Source organism: Lepus europaeus, chromosome X (genome assembly GCF_033115175.1).
Source record: "Lepus europaeus isolate LE1 chromosome X, mLepTim1.pri, whole genome shotgun sequence".
Taxonomy (NCBI): domain Eukaryota; kingdom Metazoa; phylum Chordata; class Mammalia; order Lagomorpha; family Leporidae; genus Lepus; species Lepus europaeus.
The window spans coordinates 50,425,456-50,445,680 of NC_084850.1; the positions used below are offsets into that span (position 1 = coordinate 50,425,456).

General features: G+C 41.3%; 1 protein-coding gene across 4 annotated transcripts in view; it reads right to left on the minus strand.

Moving 5' to 3' along the window:
- Window positions 1-20,225, minus strand: part of ACSL4 (acyl-CoA synthetase long chain family member 4) — an 89,448-nt gene that overhangs the window by 3,436 nt on the left and 65,787 nt on the right. For all 4 annotated transcript variants that reach the window (XM_062183860.1, XM_062183859.1, XM_062183861.1 and 1 more), the window contains 6 exons: window positions 19,812-19,951; window positions 18,317-18,489; window positions 15,467-15,541; window positions 12,603-12,794; window positions 10,730-10,844; window positions 7,536-7,693 (listed from right to left, as the gene is read on the minus strand). In XM_062183860.1, the coding sequence (XP_062039844.1) occupies window positions 7,536-7,693; window positions 10,730-10,844; window positions 12,603-12,794; window positions 15,467-15,541; window positions 18,317-18,489; window positions 19,812-19,951 (853 nt within the window). The remainder of the gene's footprint in view (window positions 1-7,535; window positions 7,694-10,729; window positions 10,845-12,602; window positions 12,795-15,466; window positions 15,542-18,316; window positions 18,490-19,811; window positions 19,952-20,225) is intronic.

A 20,225-nucleotide genomic window follows, 5' to 3' on the forward strand; every position in this document is an offset into this window, starting at 1 on the left:
CCATCATGTATTTGTCTCACCTGCTACAAAGTAAGCTCCATGACAGCAGGTCTTTGTTTTGCTCACTTCCATCCATAAAAACATACAAGCCCATGAATTAGATCATTCTACAGAAAATTAACTATCTACACAAACATTCCCCATAAGCTTTAATACCTTACTCTTCATGTAAATGCAAACCAAAAAGGACATTGTGATTTTCACATCTGGAAATGACTTAAGAGATGATGGAATGCTCTTACATTTGACACAGACAACTCAATTCATGTTGGAAGAAATATGAGCAAATAAGAAGACGGAGGCAATCAATACAGCACTCGGTAATTTTTATTAATAGTTTTTTTTTTTGACAGGTAGAGTGGATAGTGAGAGAGAAAGAGACAGAGAGAAAGGTCTTCCTTTTTGCCGTTGGTTCACCCTCCAATGGCCGCTGCGGCCGGCGCACCGCGCTGATCCGAAGGCAGGGGCCAGATGCTTCTCCTGGTCTCCCATGTGGGTGCAGGGCCCAAGCACTTGGGCCATCCTCCACTGCACTCCCGGGCCACAGCAGAGAGCTGGCCTGGAAGAGGGGCAACCGGGACAGAATCCAGCGCCCCAACCGGGACTAGAACCCGGTGTGCAGGCGCCGCAAGGTGGAGGATTAGCCTGTTAAGCCACAGCGCCGGCTGGTAATTTTAAAATCTCATAAATTATTTTATACCGAGTTACTTGTTATAAACCCAAGATCATCCTTAAAATTCAGAAGGTCCACTACCAGTACTGTTAATCTGCTGAGTTGTATTTTTATATGCAATTATTTGAAACAGCAATTTTGAAAAAGCAAATATCTGAACAGCCTAGAAGCCTTTAGAAATAATTGGGTTGCAATGACAAGCACAAAGAACTCAAACTGACGGAAGTTCTTGTTCTGGTACTAGCATGGATTTTAGGAAAACTTGGTTGAATTAGTGAGTTTCATTAAAACTGGAGAAGAATATAAAACTGGGTGTGAAAAATAATTTCAAATATTACTTAGAAACAGCTTCTGAAAAATATTGCCCAAACAGGTAGTAAGTGAACACAGAACTTGCTGAGATGGAACATGTTTTGTCTGTTGCCACATGACAGCACAAGCTACTTGAAATCAGCCTATGTGCTCCCATGGTGACATCTGATCTCAAGCAACAGCTACATTCTCAGCTATAGACTGGGCCCCCAAATCTTTGATTTCACCTTACTTTTCCTACTTACAAAGATCCTATTCCAGAAACGCTGACATGATCAGAACACAGCAAGCTCATTTTTCCAATTGTAATCAAGCAAATTAATTTATAAAAGTCCCTATATTTAATCTTAAGTTTATTTAAAGCAAAAAAAAAGGCCGCTTCAGAGGTTTCATTTATGAATTCCTACACATTATCTAGCACCACAAGCTACAAAGAACAAGGGACAATCATAGTTTCCTATAAATAGAATAAATCAAGAGCTAACAAATAAGAAAGATTAAAAAGAAAAAAAAATACAGTTCTTTTTCATTTTTTACTTTAATTTTTAATTATTTTTTAACAGTGTGACCTGCAGGTGGCAGCAAATATCAGTTTGTATAGTCACTGGCAGTTGCTCAAACTGCCCCCAAAGAATTACTTTACATTTTTTTCTAGATTTATTTATAAGGCAAAGTGACAGAGAGAAAGGGGAGGTACAGAGAAAGAGATCTTCCATCCACTAGTTTACTCCCCAAATGCCCACAGCAGCCAGGGCAGGTCCAGGCTGAACTCAGGAGTCCAGAACTCCATCTGGATCTCCCACGTGGGTGTCAGTGGGCCACCCTCTGCTGCTTTTCCAAGCACATTAACAGGGAGCTAGATTGGAAGTAGAGCAGCCAGGACTCGAATGAGCACTCTCATATAGAATGCTGGAATCGCAGGTGGGAGCTTAAAGTGTTGTGCCACAATGCCAGGTCCTTTTCATTCTTATGACACTTCACACTTCTATTTAAAACATGAACAGGCATGTTGTGAAAGATGTGAAATATCAGACAGAACTGCTGAATACAATCAAGGTTATTTGTGCTTTCTTGCATGTCTATGAAATTATAATTTGAAGCAAAACATTGGCAAGTTACTTGTAAATCTTTTGTAAATGTATGTGTGATTTATCCATTTAGCTCATAATCAACATTCATTATCCAAATCATGAATTGTTCAATTATATGCTCACTATAAGCACAGTAAAGTTACGGGCCCGAGTCCTAAGATTTTATTCTACTCTCTATATGCTTTGTGACCCACCTTGGCTTTCCCCATTGCTTCTTTTTTAAAAATGTTTTATTTATTTGGGAGACAGAGTTACAGAGAGGGAGAGAGGTCTTCCTTCTGCTGGTTCAATCCCCAAATGGCTAGAGCCAGGCCCATCTGAAGCCAGGAGCCAGGAGCTTCATCCAGGTCTCTCACATGGGTGTAGGGGCCCAAGCACTTGGGCCTTCTACTGCTTTCCCAGGCCATAGCAGAGAGCTGGATTGGAAGTAGAGCAGCCAAGACTCAAACTGGTGCCTATTTGGGACGCTGGCACTGCAGGCTCGGTCCACTACACCACAGTGCTGGCTACCCCCCATTTTTTTACACAAGTAAATATGCAATAATAATTATTCAGGTAACATTCTACTCCACAGAGTGACTGAGAAGAACTGCAGTACACTTCTGATAGCCCATTGGCTGAAAAACTTTTTGAAATACTACATTTAACTATGACCCTGTCGGAATAAGATCGAAGTCGGCGAACCCTAAAGGCTTCCATAGCCCTGGCAACTCATGACTAGAGCCTAGGGAGATTACTGACGCCATGAACAGGAGAGTCAAATTGTTAAGTCAGCAACAGAAGTCACTGTGTACTTACATCACATGTGGGATCTGTTCTTAACGTGTTGTCTAATGTGCAGTGATGCTATAACTAGTACTGAAACAGTATTTTTACACTTTGTGTTTCTGCGTGGGTACAAACTGATGAGATCTTTACTAATTATATACTGAATCGATCTTCTGTATATAAAGATAATTGGAAATGAAAAAAAACCTGGTGTTAAATTGGAAATGGCATAGAAAATTAATTTTTTTAAAAAAATATTATGTAGGATCTCTGTCTTTAATGTGCTGTACACTGTTATTTAATGCTATAACTAGTACTCCAACAGAATTTTTTTCACTTTGTGTTGCTATATAGGGGCAAACTGTTGAAATCTTTACCTAATATATACTAAACTGATCTTCTGTATATAAAGAGAATTGAAAATGAATCTTGATGTGATTGGAAGAGGAGAGGGAGCGGGAGAGGGGAGAGTTGTGGGCGGGAGGGAAGTTTTGGGAGGGGGGAAGCCATTGTAACCCATAAGCTGTACTTTGGAAATTTATATTCATTAAATAAAAGTTTAATAATAAAAAAATATGAAACACACACACACACACAAAAAGAAATACTACAATTAAAGACAAATCAGAGGCAGGTGCCGTGGCTTAACAGGCTAATCCTCCGCCTTGCGGTGCCTGCACACCGGGTTCTAGTCCCGGTTGGGGCGCTGGATTCTATCCCGGTTGCCCCTCTTCCAGGCCAGCTCTCTGCTATGGCCCGGGAAGGCAGTGGAGGATGGCCCAAGTGCTTGGGCCCTGCACCCACATGGGAGACCAGGAGGAAGCATCTGGCTCCTGGCTTCAGATCAGCGCAGTGCACCGGCCGCAGCGGCCATTGGAGGGTGAACCAACGGCAAAGGAAGACCTTTCTCTCTGTCTCTCTCTCTCACTATCCACTCTGCCAGTCAAAAAAAAAAAAAAAAGACAAATCAGAATCTGTTTCAAAGGAAGTTCCTGAAGCATGGTGACATTAATATAAAAGGAAGGCATTAGGGGCCAGCATTGTAGCTCAGTGGGTTAAGCTGCTGCTTATGATGCCAGCATCCCATACCTGAGCGCTGGTTCAAGTCCTCGCTACTCTGCCTCCAATACATTTTTCCTGCTAATGGGCCTGGGAAGGCAGGAGAGGATGACTCAAGTGTTTGGGTCCTTGCCATCCACATGAGAGACCTGGATGGAGTTCCAGGATCCTGGCTTTGGCCTGACCCACACCTGGCCACTGCAGCCATTTGGGGAGTGAACCAGAGGATGGAAGATTGACAACTGTTATTTAAAATTTTACAGTGTTCAGAGTTGTTCTTGGGAAAAGTTAGTTGTCAGGTTAAAGTTGCAAAACTATAACTATAAATCCTTTTCTTATTTTCTGTTTTTAATATAAAGATTTTTTAAATGTTTTTAAACATTTAAAAAAGGCAGAGTGATAAAGAGACCCACAGAGTCTGAGAAGGAGATCCTCCATCTGCTATCTCACTCCCGAAATGTTATACTCAAGAAAGAAAATGTAATTATAAAGCACTACGTAGCTCAGATGTGAATAATTTCATGGCCGTGGAAATGTAAACATGAGTAGAAAATGTAAAATTTACTCTCCCGGGAAAGGTAGTGTCTGTATGGTGGGGGCTGGATGTGAGGCAGTTTCCTTCTGTGATGAGAAGCCCATAGACAATATCTCAACATGAAAACCTCAAGACAGTGCAATATAACCATTTTCTTTAGAAAAGTGGAGACAAAATGCCATACACTAAAAAGCTGCTGAAGTTGAAGAGGGTAGGCCCTTGGGATGAGGAAAGGTACAAAACAGGCTGCTAGTTGATGCAAGTCTTATAATATGATTGGATATTATTAAAATGATATATACACTGATGAAAGAATGAAAAATTTAAAAAGGCTATAAAACTGGCAAAGCATGTAGTTTGAAAGTTAATTTTCTTTTATTATTATTATTTTTTTTTTTTGACAGGCAGAGTAGACAGTGAGAGAGAGACAGAGAGAAAGGTCTTCCTTTTGCCGTTGGTTCACCCTCCAATGGCTGCCGCGGTAGGTGCGCTGCGGCCAGCGCACCGCGCTGATCCGATGGCAGGAGCCAGGTGCTTCTCCTGGTCTCCCATGGGGTGCAGGGCCCAAGGACTTGGGCCATCCTCCACTGCACTCCCTGGCCACAGCAGAGAGCTGGCCTGGAAGAGGAGCAACCAGGACAGAATCCGGCACCCCGACCGGGACTAGAACCCAGTGTGCCGGCGCCGCAAGGCGGAGGATTAGCCTAGTGAGCCGCGGCGCCGGCCTGAAAATTAATTTTCAATCTATTTTATTTCCCAACCAATGTTCTAGTAAGCTTTCTCAGACCTTCCTGCTAATTGGAAACTGGTGATCCCCCCCCCCCTTTATGGAAACTCTCTCAGCAGTTCCCTGCACTGTCTTTGTACCATCTGTCCATCAGGCCTTCCGTGCGTTCCTCTTCCTCCCTCTATTTCCTAAGTGATGGCATTGTCTGCAGACCCATCCTTAGCTGCCTTCTCACACTTTACATTCTCTTTACCCCAAGGTCAGCCCACCCCCTTCATAGCTTCAATTATCCCCAAGTCTGTAAGTACAATTCAGGCCTCTGCCATGAGACTTGGACCAATATACACAACTATCTCCTGGATGCTTTAAATTTGATTATATCCAAACCGTTTCAAACCACGTATGTCTCAAACTGACCTCACCATCCACTTCTCATAGAAACCAGCTCTTCCTCCTGTGTTTTCTAGCTGCAGCAATAGTGATATCTAGCATGTCATTTGAGCTACAAACCTAGAGGCCTCCCAGAACTCCTTTTTCCTTACTGACATTACCAATAAATCATCAAACTCTGACAGTTCTGCTGCCTAAATGTTTCTTGATTCCACACTTCATTACTTCATCACTCTCAACCGACATCTAAATATCTCCCATACCCGTCATGAACTGGCCTCCCTTCTCAGGCTGGTCCCCCTCAAGTGCATATCCAGCACGGGCCTCAGAGTGAATACATCTATAACCTGGTAAAATCTGATAATGGCTCCTCACTGCCTATAGGATTAAGTTCAATTTTTTTAAGGTTTATTTATTTATTTGAAAAGCAGAGTTACAGGGAGGCAGAGACAGAGGGAGAGAGAAAGAAAGAGAAAAAGAGAGAGAGAGAGAGGTCTTTCATCTGCTGGTCCACTCCCCCAGTGGCTACAATGGCTAAAGCTGGGGCAATTTGAAGCCAGGAGCCAGGAGCATCCTCTAGGTCTCCCATGTGAGTACAGGGGCCCAAGGACTTGGGCCATCCTCTACTGCCTTCCCAGGCCATAAGCAGAGAGCTGGATCAGAAGTGGAGCAGCCAGGTCTCAAACCAGCGCCCATATGGGATGCCAGCATTGCAGGCGGTGGTTTTACCCACTACAGCACAGTGCTGACCCCAAGTTCAAATTTCTGAACCTGGCATACAAAAGCACTCTGTGACTTGGTCTCTGCTAACCTTGGCACCTCACCTGTACTTTGGGATATGTTATAGTCACATCTAAGTCTTTGCAGTTCCTGGACCGCATCACCTTTTTCACACCTCTGTGCCTCTACTCCTATCATTCCACGTCCTTGAATGCCCTCTCTGGTTAACTTCTAGTCAACTCTCAAGAATGAACCTAAGTGACATCTCTATGAGACAACCTTTCATAAGCCACACACCCTTCAACCCTGGGAATGGTTAGGTACCCTTCTATCATGAGTCTCTGTTCATACTGCTCTTGCTACTAAGAATGCTGCCTCTCTTTCATATCCCTCTTAATGGATGAGTTCCTTGAAACCCAACAACATGTCTTACTTGCCTTCTGTATTCCTACTGCTTAACACAACATCTGGCACAGAGTACACATGCGCATGCTCTCCAATTTGTTGTTAATGTATCATCTGAGGTCATCAATTCAAAGAGCAAAAGGATATGCACAGGGGCTGGTGCTGTGGCGTAGCGGGTAAAGCCACCATCTGTAGTGCTGGCATCCCATATGGGTGCCGATTCGAGACCTGGCTGTTCCACTTCCCATCCAGCTCTCTGCTATGGCCTGGGAAAGCAGTAGAAGATGGCCCAACTCCTTGGGCCCCTGCATCCATGTGGGAGACCCAGAAGAAGCTCCTGGCTCCTGGCTTCAGATCGGCACAGCTCCAGCTGTTGCGGCCAATGGGGAGTGAATCAGTGGATGGAAGACCTTTCTCTCTCTCTCTCTCTGCCTCTCCTTCTCTCTGTAACTCTGACTTTCAAATAAATAAATGAATCTTTTAAAGAAAGACATGAACAAAGCATAGTTATAGTCATAGTCATGAAATTACTTACTAAAGAGTTGTTAGTTTCTATTCTGCAGATATTACACAGACCCATATAACAGATCTATCCAAAGATGGACTAGTCCAAACACATGTTAAATGACATTTGGCAGGGTTGTTTTAGCCTACCATAAAGAACTAGACTGGTTGTTCTATTAAGTGACATTTAAGTTATCTTTCATATACAAATTCATATGTGTGTGTATCTCACACGCGCACACACACACACACACACATGAGGTAGGTTTATTAAGCTTTGCATTCTATTATTAAAACAAACATCTTGCAGCTGTTTTAGGGACTTCAAAAGACTAGCAATTTCTTACTCACTGGCATTTGCAGCTTCTCGAATTTCTTTCAGTATTTCAGCTTCCATGGCAGGGTCATTGCAGATATCAACCCAAGTTCCTTCCACCCCTTTCTGTTGTGCCAAAAGTGTCAACCTTTTCTGATTAGGAACCACAAAACTGATCACATAGGACTGGTCACTTAAAAAAATAGAAAATAAAATAACAAAAATGAGAATTTGGAGGAAAATTATCCATAAATTATTCAATGAAACAGTACAAGACAAATAATTCAAAATATGTATTTCTTTTATTGGTTAAAAGTTTCATGAAAAAGTAATAAAACTCACAGTATTGGCATAGAGACAGACATGTAGACCAATGGAACTGAAAAGTGAGTCCAGAAATAAACCCTCACATTTGTGGTTAAACAATGTTCAACAAGGGTGCTAAGACTCCTTAATGGAGAAAGGGTAGCCTATTCAACAAGTGGTGCTGGGAAAACTGGAGATCTACATGTAAAGGATGAAGGTGGACCTGCACATTATCATATATACCAAAACTAACTCAAAATGGATCAAAGACCTAAATATTTAAGAGCTACAACCAGAAAACTCCTAGAATAAACCAGGAAAAAGATTCGTGACAATAGATTTCACAATGTTTCTTAGATCTGATACCAAAAGTATAGGCAAGGAAAGCAAAAATAGATAAATAGAACTATATCAAAAGTAAAACATCTGTGCAAAAAAGAATGCAATTGACACAGCAAAAAGGCAAGCTATGGAATTGGAGAAAAGATCTGTAAATCATATATCTGATAAGGAATTAGTATATATAATATACAAAGAACACTTATAACTCAACAAGAAAAACTAGCTCAATTAATAAAAAGGCAAAGAATTTGAATAAATGTTTCTCCAGAGATGATATACAAATGGCCAAAAACCAGATGAAAAGATGCTTAACAGCACTAATCATAAGGTAAATGAAAATTAAAATGAGATATTCCCCATACCCACTAGGATAACTAGTTTAAAAAAAAAAGATTTATTTACTTATTTGAAAGCCAGAGTTACAGAGGGGGAGGGATGAATGGAGGAGGAGAAAAGGGGAGAAAGAGAGAGAGAATCTCCCATATGCTGGTTCACTCCCCAAATGGCCACAACAGTCTGGGCTGGGCTAGGCCAAAACCAAGGGGCAGGAGCTTTATCTGGGTCTCCTACATGGGTGGCAGGGGCCCAAGTACCTGGGCCATCTTCTGCTGCTTTTCCCAGGTGCATTAGCAGGGAGCTGGATTGGAAGTAGAGCAGCCAGGACTCAAATCAGTGCCCATCTGGGATGCCAACATTGCAGGCGGCAGTTCAACCCACTACACCACAATGCTGGCCCCAGGATGACTACTTTCAAAAGAAGGAGAAACAAATGTTGGCAAGGAGGAGGAGAAACTGAAATGTTTGTACAATGCTGGTGGAAATGTAAATTTTTTGCTGTCACTCTGAAAAACAGTATAATACTTCAAAAAATAAAAATAAAATTACCATCCTGATAAAAGTTAAAATAGAATTACCATATGATCCAGCAATTCCAGATCTGAGTATCTACCCAAAAGAACTGAAAGCAGGATCTTGAAGAGGTATTTGCATACTCGTGTTCACTGTAGCATTATACACAATAGCCAAGAGATAGAAACAATTCAAGTGTCAACAGATGGATTAGTAAATACGGTGAGTTATATATGTATGATTGGATATGATTCAGCCTTTGAAAGAAAGGAAATTCACAGGGGGTGGAACTGTGACATAGTGGGTTAAGCTGCCACCAGGGATGCTGGGCAACTCTAGCTTTAAAGTAAATAAATGAATCTTTAAGGAGGAAAAAAGGAAGGAAATTCTGATATATGCTAAGACATGGATGACCTTGAGGACATTATGCTTTGTCAAATAAACCAATGATAAAGGCAAATACTGGGGTGGATATTATGGTGCAGTGGGCAAAGCCATTGCTTGGGACACCTGCATCCCATATCAGAGCGCCTAGGATACAGTCCTACCTCCATCTCAGCTTCCCATCCAGCTTTCTGCTCATGCGCCCAGGAAAAAGCAGAGGATGGCCCAAGTATTTGCATCCCTGCCACCCACATGGGAGACCCAGAGGGAGTTCCAGGCTCCTGGCTTCAGCCTGGCCCAGCCCTGGCTGTTGCAGCCATTTGGGGAGTGAACCAAATAAGTAAAAATCAACTTTAAAGAAGACAAACAGTGCATGATTCTACTTGTATGAAGTATCTGGAAAGAGAAAGTAGAATGGCAGTTGCCAGGAGCTGGATGGAGGGGAAATGAGGAGTTGTTGTTTAATGGGTACAGTTTCAGTTCTGCAAATGAAGTCCTGCAGATTAGTTATCTAACAATGTGACTATACTTGACACAGCTGAACTGTACACTTAAGAAATGATTAAGATGGTAAATCCTATGTGTTTTTTACCAGAATAAAATTGGGAGGAAAACACATAAAAATAAAACATTAATATATAAAGAAAAAATGGTTCAATCCCTTAGGATTTTTTAAAAATTTTTATTTATTTATTTGAAAGGCAGAGACAGAGAGAAAGACCCCCCTTCCTCTAGTTCACTCCCCAAAAGCTCAGGAGCTGAGAACTTGATCCACGTTTCCCATGTGGATGGCAGGACCCAACTACTTGAGCCATCTCTTGCTGCCTTAGCAGCTAGAATGAGGAGTGGTACTGGGACTGCAATCCAGGCATTCTGATATAGGATGTGGGCACACATCACCTGCACTGCCTCCCAGGATGTATATCAGCAAGAAGCTGGAATTGGGAGTAGAGCCAAGACTTGAATCCTACACTTTGGTATGGGATGTGGGCATCCCAAGCAGCATCTTAACCAGTGCATCATTAGAGCAAGTCGGCTTCAAAACTCACCTCAACAGGTACTAGCCATGTTACCTTTCAGGGAAAATTACTCAGGCTGTCTCAGTTGTGGATGTTACCTGACTTTTGTGGCATGTTTAGAAAGATGTAGTAGGTGTTCCATAAATAGTTAAAATCTCTAAGTTTTCTCAAATGATCTTCAAGCTGCTGAGCTCAAGAACTTTCATAACGCCCCAACTGTGGTGAAGGTTCTAAGAGTTTGATGCTATTCTTATAATCACCAACAACCAAATCATGTTCTCATCATCCTTTAAGTGTATGAAACATAAAATGCAACTCCCGAAAGTTACCTTTTGGCAAAAGCACAGATATTGTCAATAAGTGGACAGTTCTTCAGTGCCGCTTCCACTTTCCCAAGAGATACATATTCTCCAGCTTGTAACTTCACCAGATCTTTCTTACGATCTGTAAATCATGAAGAACGTTAAGTTATCCACAGTCTCTTTTTCTTAATGTATGCTTTCATTGCCTTCATCTTTACTTACAAAATCACTTCTAAAATCTTGTCATACATAATGCATCTCTTATAGAGTAGTTAAAAAGAAAATGCCTGAAGAAGTACTGGCTAACAACTATATCTCATACCCAAAGCTTTAATATCTTATTAAAAAATTGTAAGGAAGCTAATGGAAGGAACAAGGACTTTGGAGCATTAGGCTTGAATGGTAGTACTACTTGGTACTAGTTATGACATGTCAACTAACCTCTATCTCCCTTAAACGTTATCAGAAATAATGATGCCTACTTCATATAGGCATGTAGAAACAGTGTCTGCCAACCAGAACACACTGAGCAAATATTCATTCCCTTTAACCCACATATGACATTATCTTATTACATGGCAGTGCTCTCAGAAAATGTTGGCACAGGATAGTCCCACTTGAATTGTCATCCATTTACCTTACAACCTTCATCTGAGTGCTGATTTGCCTGCCTATAGCCTGGGAACCCACTTACCAGAAACAACCTTCAAGTCAATTCAAGAACAATTCAAGAGCAAGTGGGCAGAAAGACAAGGCTTATTTGTTCTCAAGTGAACCATATTTCTGGGGAACTTCCCCCGCATATCAAACTTCTAGATGAAACCTCCACCTGCAGTGCCGGCATCCCATATGGGTGCTGGTTCGAGTCCCGGCTGCTCCTCTTCCAATCCAGCTCTCTGCTATGGCCTGGGAAGGCAGTAGAAGATAGTCCAAGTCCTTGGGCCCCTGCATCTGCATGGGAGATCCGGAAAAAGCTCCTGTCTCCTGGCTTCGGATCAGCCCAACTCCAGCCGTTGTGGCCATTTGGAGAGTGAACCAGCAGATGGAAGACCTCTCACTCTGTCTCTCCCTGTCTCTGTAATTCTGCTTCTCAAATAAGTAAATCAATCATAAAAAAATAAATTTTTCCAAAGGATCTCTCCTATATTCAGGTCAAATTTTGGGAGGTCCAGTGGTGGATTAAAATGGGTCCCAAGAGCTATGACAGATGAAACTGCATGGTTAGCAAAGGACCTAAGGGGGATCCTGCAGAGTGGTCCTTATCAACCAGGCAATTTCTGTTTTATTTGATGCCAAAATAGCATAGGGATATTTTGGAGTCAGTTTTTTTTTTTTTAACTTAAAGGTCTATTTCAGTAAGCTCAACATAAGCAATGCCTGAGCCACTGACATTCTCAGAAGAGATTAATATTGAGGCTTTATATGATCATTTTCCATGGTTCAAGGCTAGTTAGTGCCATATAATCAGCCACCAGGGGAAAAAAGCATGCATGCTGTCCCTTTGATGGGGAGGGAAAAGGTAAGTAAGGTCTAGAATAGGATGTATTACAGTAGATACTTGTGATGTAGAGCCACATCCAGTCAACTAAAAAAGTTCTCATCCAACCTACTCTTGTTTTTCTCATTGACAATATGTTATTTTCCTGCCCATTCTCCTCACACCTGAATGTTGCTGCTCCTATTACTTAGTAGAGTTCAGGCAAGCCTGTCGATGTTTTATCTATATTAATGAATTTACTCCTAACAATGACCCTATGAGGTTGGCAGCATCTCGTTTTCACAGATGAAGAAGCTCAAAATACCGTGCCCAAAGTTTGAACTACCAGGACCACAGATCCTATTTGTGATGTGTTGAAGTTACAAAAGCAAAAGAAAACCAGAGAGAAGACAATGCACTGACCTATAATCTGTAAACATCCATCAGGATGGAATTCTCCAATATCACCAGTGCAAAACCACCGCTGCCCATTTTCATCCACGGTGTAATCCTCTGCTGTTTTCTCTTCATTTTTAAAATATCCCATGGAGATATTTTGCCCACCAATTACAATTTCACCTCTGGGATTTGGCTTGTCGTGAATTGTATAACCGCCTGGAAATCAAAAAAGTACATCAGTGATTGTTTGAAATCAAAATTTACTTTCACTAATTCTTAAAGTTCCTTGGTTAGTATGCTTCTGCTGGCGAACTTGTATCACTTTATGGGGGAATATTAGCTTATATTTATTCAGGTGTACATGAGGCTAGCAGGTGATTGATTTCAGAGCACCAGGGAGGGCTCAAGGACAATCAACACCAGCAACCAAGCACTCCGAACCTTCCCATGACCACAGAAGTTCACACTTAGTGCATCACTCAAGTTTAGCATTCCTAGAGTTCTATTAAGTTAAAGTCATCTCCAAGCTGGGTAACAGCTGAAGCTGCTATAAATAAATCACTAACAGGTTAACAGCAATGCCTTTCCAATCCTTCCTAAGGAGGGTTTAATCAAAAAACGGGCACTAAGTTCTGAAGAAAGGCTGTACCACCGAGTGAGAGGGAAAGGAAGGCTATGGGATACAGGAGGGAAATTCTCATGAATTTTGTCTGTGACCAGCAGGGACTTTAAAAGTCAAAATACTTTAGGGTGGGAAGTATCACTATGTTCCCAAATCTGTATATATGGAATACATGAAACTTGTAGACCTTAAATACAATTTTAAAAATAAAAATAAAAGTCAGAATATGAAATAACTGACAATAGCTACTAAGATATTTTATCAGACTTACTACATCTTTATTACGGAATAAAGCTTACTTGAATGAAAATAATACAAAACTCTGAATTCATAAACTGAGATGCTGATTACATTTAACGTCATGAAAGGATTAACAGCATCATTCTCTTCTGCTGTTAATTGCTCTTATACATTTAAAACTGCTCAATATTTCAATGTGATAAAATCCATTGTATTCAAAACATTAAGATCATTCCTACGGCAAGGAAAACACCAAATACATTTCCAAAAATTAACCCACTTTCCCCAAACTGACATTAAAGCATAACACCAGGAGATTGAGAAATTAAAAAAAAAGAAAAATTCTCATTACCAAGTTTTAGTGCAAGTTTCCCTGAATCTGCTAGCTAAACCTAATAAAACAATTTTGATATTGATGCCCACAAACATATATGCAAAAAGTTCATGGAAAACGTATATTATGAAAAAAACATGAATTTTTATTTTTTGGTACCAAAATAAACTTCTATTTCCATCCCATGTTTCCAAAGACTTTCCGAAGTCCCTTTATACTACCTGTATTTGCTTCATATTTTCATTGTAAATTGGAATGGTATCATGGGAGAAAGAACTTAAGTCCCAAGGTGTAAAAATCTTGGCAATACAATTGGCACTTAAATGTAGTTTTTAAAAAGAAAAAATCTGTTTGATCTAGAGAGCACTGACAAAAACACAAATAACAAAGTCGCAAAGGAGAGGCCCTTTTAGAAACTTAGTTCATGTTATTTAAAGCCCATTCATTTTCCTGGGGTTTGGGTAACCCAAGGGGTACATCTTACAATGTAACTTAAATTCCTTTTACCTGTTCAATTTGCAGCTCCATCCCTAAGAAAATACTCTCATTTAAAAGTTTGAAGCTTTGGGGGAGCTGGCACTGTGGTGTAGGGGGTAAAGCTGCCACTTGCATTGCCAGCATCCCATATGGGTGCTGATTCAAGTTCTGACTGCTCCTTTTCTGACCCAGTTCCCTGCTAATGTGCCTGGGAAAGCACTGGAAGATGGTCCAAGTGCTTGGGCCCCTGCACCCTCGTGGTAGACCCGGAAGAAGCTCCTGGCTCCTGGCTTCAGTCTGACCCAGCTCTGGCCATTGTGGCCATTTAGAGAGTAAATCAGTGGATAGAAGATCTCTCTCTCCCTCTGCCTCTGCCTCTCTGTAATTCTACCTTTCAAATAAATAAATAAATCTTTCCAAAACAAAGTCTTAAGCTTGGGACCACCACTGTGGCAAGTTTAAGCTTGGGACCACCACTGTGGCAAGTGGGTTAAACCTCTGCCTACAATGTTGGCATCCCATATGGGCACTGGTTCAAGTTCCAGCTGCTCCTCTTCCAATCCAGCTCCCTGCTAATATAGCCTGGAAAAGCAGTGGGAGATGGCCCAAGCGCTTGGGCCCCTGCACCCACGTGGGAGACCTGGAAGAAGCCCCTGGCTTCAGATCAGCCCAGCTCTGGCCATTGTGGCCATTTGGGGAGTGAACCAGCGGTTGGAAGACCTCTCTCGCTGTCTCTCTCTCTCTAATACTGCCTCTCAAATAAATAAATAAATCTTTAAAAAAAAGTCTTAAGCTTTTATATTAATCTATATGGCTAGGCATTATTTATTTAATATTCCACTTGGGTTATTTAATATTCCACTTTACTGCAGTTAATGCATTGTGTTTAGTATCTTTCATGACATTCATCGTAAGACTGGTATGCTCTTGCCTTTAGCTTATTTGTAAAAAAAAAAAATGACCACCAATGTCACAAGCATGCAGGTTTGCTACAAGCAGCTTGCTTCTGCAGGTATATAAAAAACTTCAACTATGTAAAGCCTGGCGAGCTGACTGTTGTTTATGAAAATGTCTTCTGGGGTCAAGATCTTCTAAGAAGTTGGTATATGCATAATCAGTCACTCTACCACCTTTCAAGGAATGGAAATCTGGAAGCTTACAGAGGTTTTCAGCATCTCTAGAATCACTCACTATAGCGTGTCCACGAATTCTTACCTTCCTGCCAGTCTTTTAGTTTAATTTCACAGCAGATTAGGGGAGCTCCGACTCTGCCAGTGGTATAGTCAGTAACTATATGGGGAAAGCAACAAATACATTAGCATAGTGCATATCAGATTCACACAAATACCATTCCAGGAACATGTTCAGTTCGGGTCAGAGTCCAAAACACAGTGAAAGGGAGTGCAAGTTGACATCATTTTTCAGCATTTCAGTTCCATTTCAACCCCATCTATTTGCTTATTTTCATGGTTACATTTCACATAATCAAGTCCAAAAATCTCTGTGAAAGGAGGAGGAGGCTGGTGCCGTGGCTCAATAGGCTAATCCTCCGCCTGTGATGCCAGCACCCCAGGTTCTAGTCCCAGTCAGGGCGGCAGATTCTGTCCCGGTTGCCCCTCTTCCAGGCCAGCTCTCTGCTGTGGCCCGGGAGTGCAGTGGAGGATGGCCCAAGTGCTTGGGCCCTGCGCCCGCATGGGAGACCAGGAGAAGCACCTGGCTCCTGGCTTCGAATCAGCGCAATGTGCCGGCTGCAGTGTGCCAGCCACGGCAGCCATTGGAGGGTGAACCAATGGAAAAGAAAGACCTTTCTCTCTGTCTCTCTCTCTCTCACTGTCTACTCTGTCAAAAAAAAAAAAAGAAAAAAAAGAAAAAGAAAGGAGGAGGAGTGGCTCCACAGTCACCTCACTTGCATAACGTACTTACCCCAAAGCTCCATATCTTCATCTGGTAAATGGTCACAGTAACAGAACCTACTTCATATAGGGATATGCTATGAGGTCATTACATGATATGATGACATGGGGACTCTGGTTAACAGTCCTTGGCAAGCACTCAATGTTCGGGAATATTAGCTGCTATTATCAAACATGATGATAAGGATGATGATATTATATTATCCATTTGTAATTTGTGACTGGCAATAATCACACAATTACAGACGGCTTATTATGTATGTGCCTCACACTTTATTAAATATTGTGAAGAAAACATGTAAGAGATCAGTGACTTACAAAATTACCTGAGAATCAATGCCTGGGAAACAATTTAGAGAACACGGGAATACTAAATTGCACGGCATGAACAGCGGGCACAACAGTACCTTTGAGACCAGAGAGAGAGAGAGAAAATGATGCCGTTGGGAAAAAACTTTACTGAAGAGCTGGGCATTAAAAGGCGTCTGTGAACAGTCAACACTACTCAGTCATAAAAAGGAACGGAATCCTGTCTTTCAGAACAAAATGGGTGCAACTGGAGATTTCTCCGCTTAGTGAAATGAGCCAGTTCCAAAAAGACCAATAGCATATATTTTCCCTGATCTCTGATAATTAATATAAAGAGTACAAAAAATGAAATGTATATGAGTGAAACTGAAATTTTGAGATTTAATTCTCGTTTATAGCCCTTGCCTATACTCTTCAGGGACAGTGGTTACCACCTGTTGAATTCTAGTCACTGGAGGGTTAAGCTTGTGATTATCAAGCAAATTGAAAATATGTCATGGTAAAAATTGAAAGAAAAAGAAGGATGGAGGGTAAGAGTGAGGGGGGAGAAAGGGAACTACAGTGAGGTGTATTATGATGATCTTAGAACTGTATACATGAAATTTGTTACCTTTATATAAAGAATTTTTTTTAAATAAAGTTAGGTCAAAAAGAAAGCAGAAGTACATTCCAAGAAAAGGGAATCAAAAATAGAGAATGAGGCTGGAAGACCATTTTAGAAAGGGAACAAAAAAACAGAGAGAGATGAGGCTGAAAGACTGTTTTTAGAAAGAGGGAGAAGACTGGCTTATCCGGGAAGAAGAGCCAGGTGTAAGTACGAACATGTGGGCAATAACGGTGGACAGGTACAGTGGTGCCAGATGAAAGACATCTTGAAAGCTGAGCACAGGCACATGTGGTTTGGCACGCTAGCTATCAAGCAGTATGTGAGATGGATGTGTCAGAAGTGATAGAACAGAGGCAGACACAGTTGTTGAAATAAAATAAAATGTTGAATGGCAACGGTGAAATGGAGGGGGAGGAGAACCTAATGAAGGAATGAGACGTTCTGATAAACTTAAAAATAACAAAATAAGCACCTGAGTGACTTTAAGGATGCTAACACCACTGACACACTATATAATTAGATAAAATGGAGAGACAGTTTTGAATAACAGCATTGATTTTGGACACACCGAGTTTAAAGTGAAAGTGTGATGATCAAAAAAAAAAAACAAAACAAAACAAAAAAAAAACCAAACCGTTTTGTCCTGCAGTGTTTCTCAACCCAGAGTGATGTTGCTCCCTGGGGGCTACATGGCAATGTTTGGAGAGGTGTTTCATTGTCACAGCTAGGGTGAGTGGGTTACTCCTAGGGGCAGGCTGCTCAACGCCTTCAATGCCCAAAAGAGCCCTCAAAAACAAAGAATTGTCGGGTTCACGGTGGGAACAGAGCCAAGGTTGAGAAGCCCTGCTTCAGGCTGTTGAAAATCCCAGGAGAGAAAGCACAGGAGAATCAGCACAGGAATGTGGACTCAGTAGGCAGCACAGAAGCAACACTTCATCCCAAGAGCACTGTTCTGTAATGAAGTGATCATTTATAGAAAGACTCAAGGCCCAAGGTGAGAAAATAATACACAGGACTTACAATGCGGCACAAAGACTTAGAAGGCTTTAAAATAAAGGAGACATGTGATACTCTCCAGTATGAGTTCATAAGGCTCAAACTAGGTAGGTTTGCATTGAATCTGGTAAGAATTCTTTAGGAGGCATGATAGAGTCGCCATGGTTTCCAAAAGTAATGCAAATGAATTTTCTAAGTAGTGGCTAATACAGAATTATTTGCCACGTTGGTCATGCTTACCTTCAGTAACTGTCCCAGCACCACAAGATTCTGTCAGTCCATAACCTTGGCCGATCGGGCAGCAGAAGCAGACATTCATGAACCGGTGTGTCTGGGGGGACAGCGGGGCCCCGCCGGACAGCATCATACGGACGTTTCCTCCCAGCAGCGCCTTCACCTTTTTAAACAACAACCTTGATGGAAGACAGGACAAGTGATTTTAATACCGGCATACACTGTCTGTGGCAACGTACAAATGGGCATCTTTTAATTCCCAACTCTTCACGGGGAGGATCGAACATCTAAATGTTAGAATCATGGTGCAAAGTAAAAACTAGTAACACCTTGGAAAATAATGCCAGAAAAAAAAATTGGTTTTTATAGGAAAAGTTTATTGCCAGGTGGGGGAAGACTGACAGGCCCGGGGGAAGAGGACAAGATGGTAACAGAGAGGGAGAGAGAAAGAAAATAATACAAATAAAATAACAGCTCCTGTTAAAACTTTGCTGGGGGGTGGGCAGCGAAGTAGGAGCAGTGAATCCCATTAGGGTGGGGGTGAAGCTGACACCTGTGGTTGGGCCATGTGGCCACCTAGCTTCCAGCAATAGCCAGAAAAATTCTTAAGAACAAAAAAAAAAATATTGCACTACTGGACTGCTCTGACATCTAGTCGGTGAAAGAAACTGATGACGTCAAATGGAAAAAATTCAAAGTTATCTTTGGAACATTTAACCACTTATCTACCTTTCCCTGAAAAATGCCTCCCAATCATCACCTCCCAGCACCACAATCAAAATAACGTCTCTAGGGGTGGATGTTGTGGTACAGTGGGATAAGCTTCTGTCTGGGCTGCCAACAGCCTATATGAGAGAGCAGCAGGTTGGAGTCCAGGCTACTCTGCCTCTGATTCAGCTCCCTGCTCAGGCACCTGGTAAGGCTGCAGGTGATGGCTTAAGTACTTGGGAGACATGGATAGAAGTGAAGGTTGCTGATTTCAGCATGGCCCAGCCTGACATTTTGAAGAGGGAACCAGCAGATGGTAGATATTTATCTTTCTCTCACTCTCTCTACCTTTCAAGTAGATGAAAATAAATACACATGTAAAAAGAAAATAGTCTATCTTTAAATAACTGTTATATTCATATTTACTATGCCACTGATGAATATAATAAATCAGAAACTCCCACAAAGAATAAATCTCGACAATCACTTCTCATAGTTTGAAATGACAGTTTTTAAACTCAAATTGTCTTGTTTCGAACCTATATTCTAGTTTTACTCCATAAGACCAAATTTTGTGATTAAATATATTGACTGATTATTAGAATTTGTTAAATTGCCAAGATTAGAGTTCAGGTTCCTCTACTTGTTATATAAGGACTGAGAGGTAGAATACAAGGAATTGAACATTATGATCATGGTGGTGGTATTCAAATTAAATTAACTTGCCATTTACTTATTCAACTTCCAGATTTAAAAACACAAAACTCTTTAAAGAACTTGTGAAACTACTTACAGATTGCAAAGTGGTGCATCATATCCCTTTTTGATCTGTTCCAATTTGTAATCATACCCTATCTTGAACAGAGTTTTCTGAACATAATTCATCTCTTGGACTTTGCTCATAACATTCTTATAAATTCTATCCATGATTTCCTGAAAGGTAAATAAAATATTCAATAATTTGAAAAGAATTACACCAACAGTGAGACAGTCTTTCTTCCCAAGATTTATTTATTTATTTGAAATCAGAATTACACAGAGAGAGGAGAGGCAGAGAGAAAGAAGTCTTCCATCGGATGGTTCACTCCCCAGTTGGCCGCAATGGCCAGAGCTGTGCCAGTCCAAAGCCAAGAGCCAGGAGCTTCTTCTGGGTCTCCCACACGGGTGCAGGGGCCTAAGGACTTGGGCCATCCTCTACTGCTTTCCC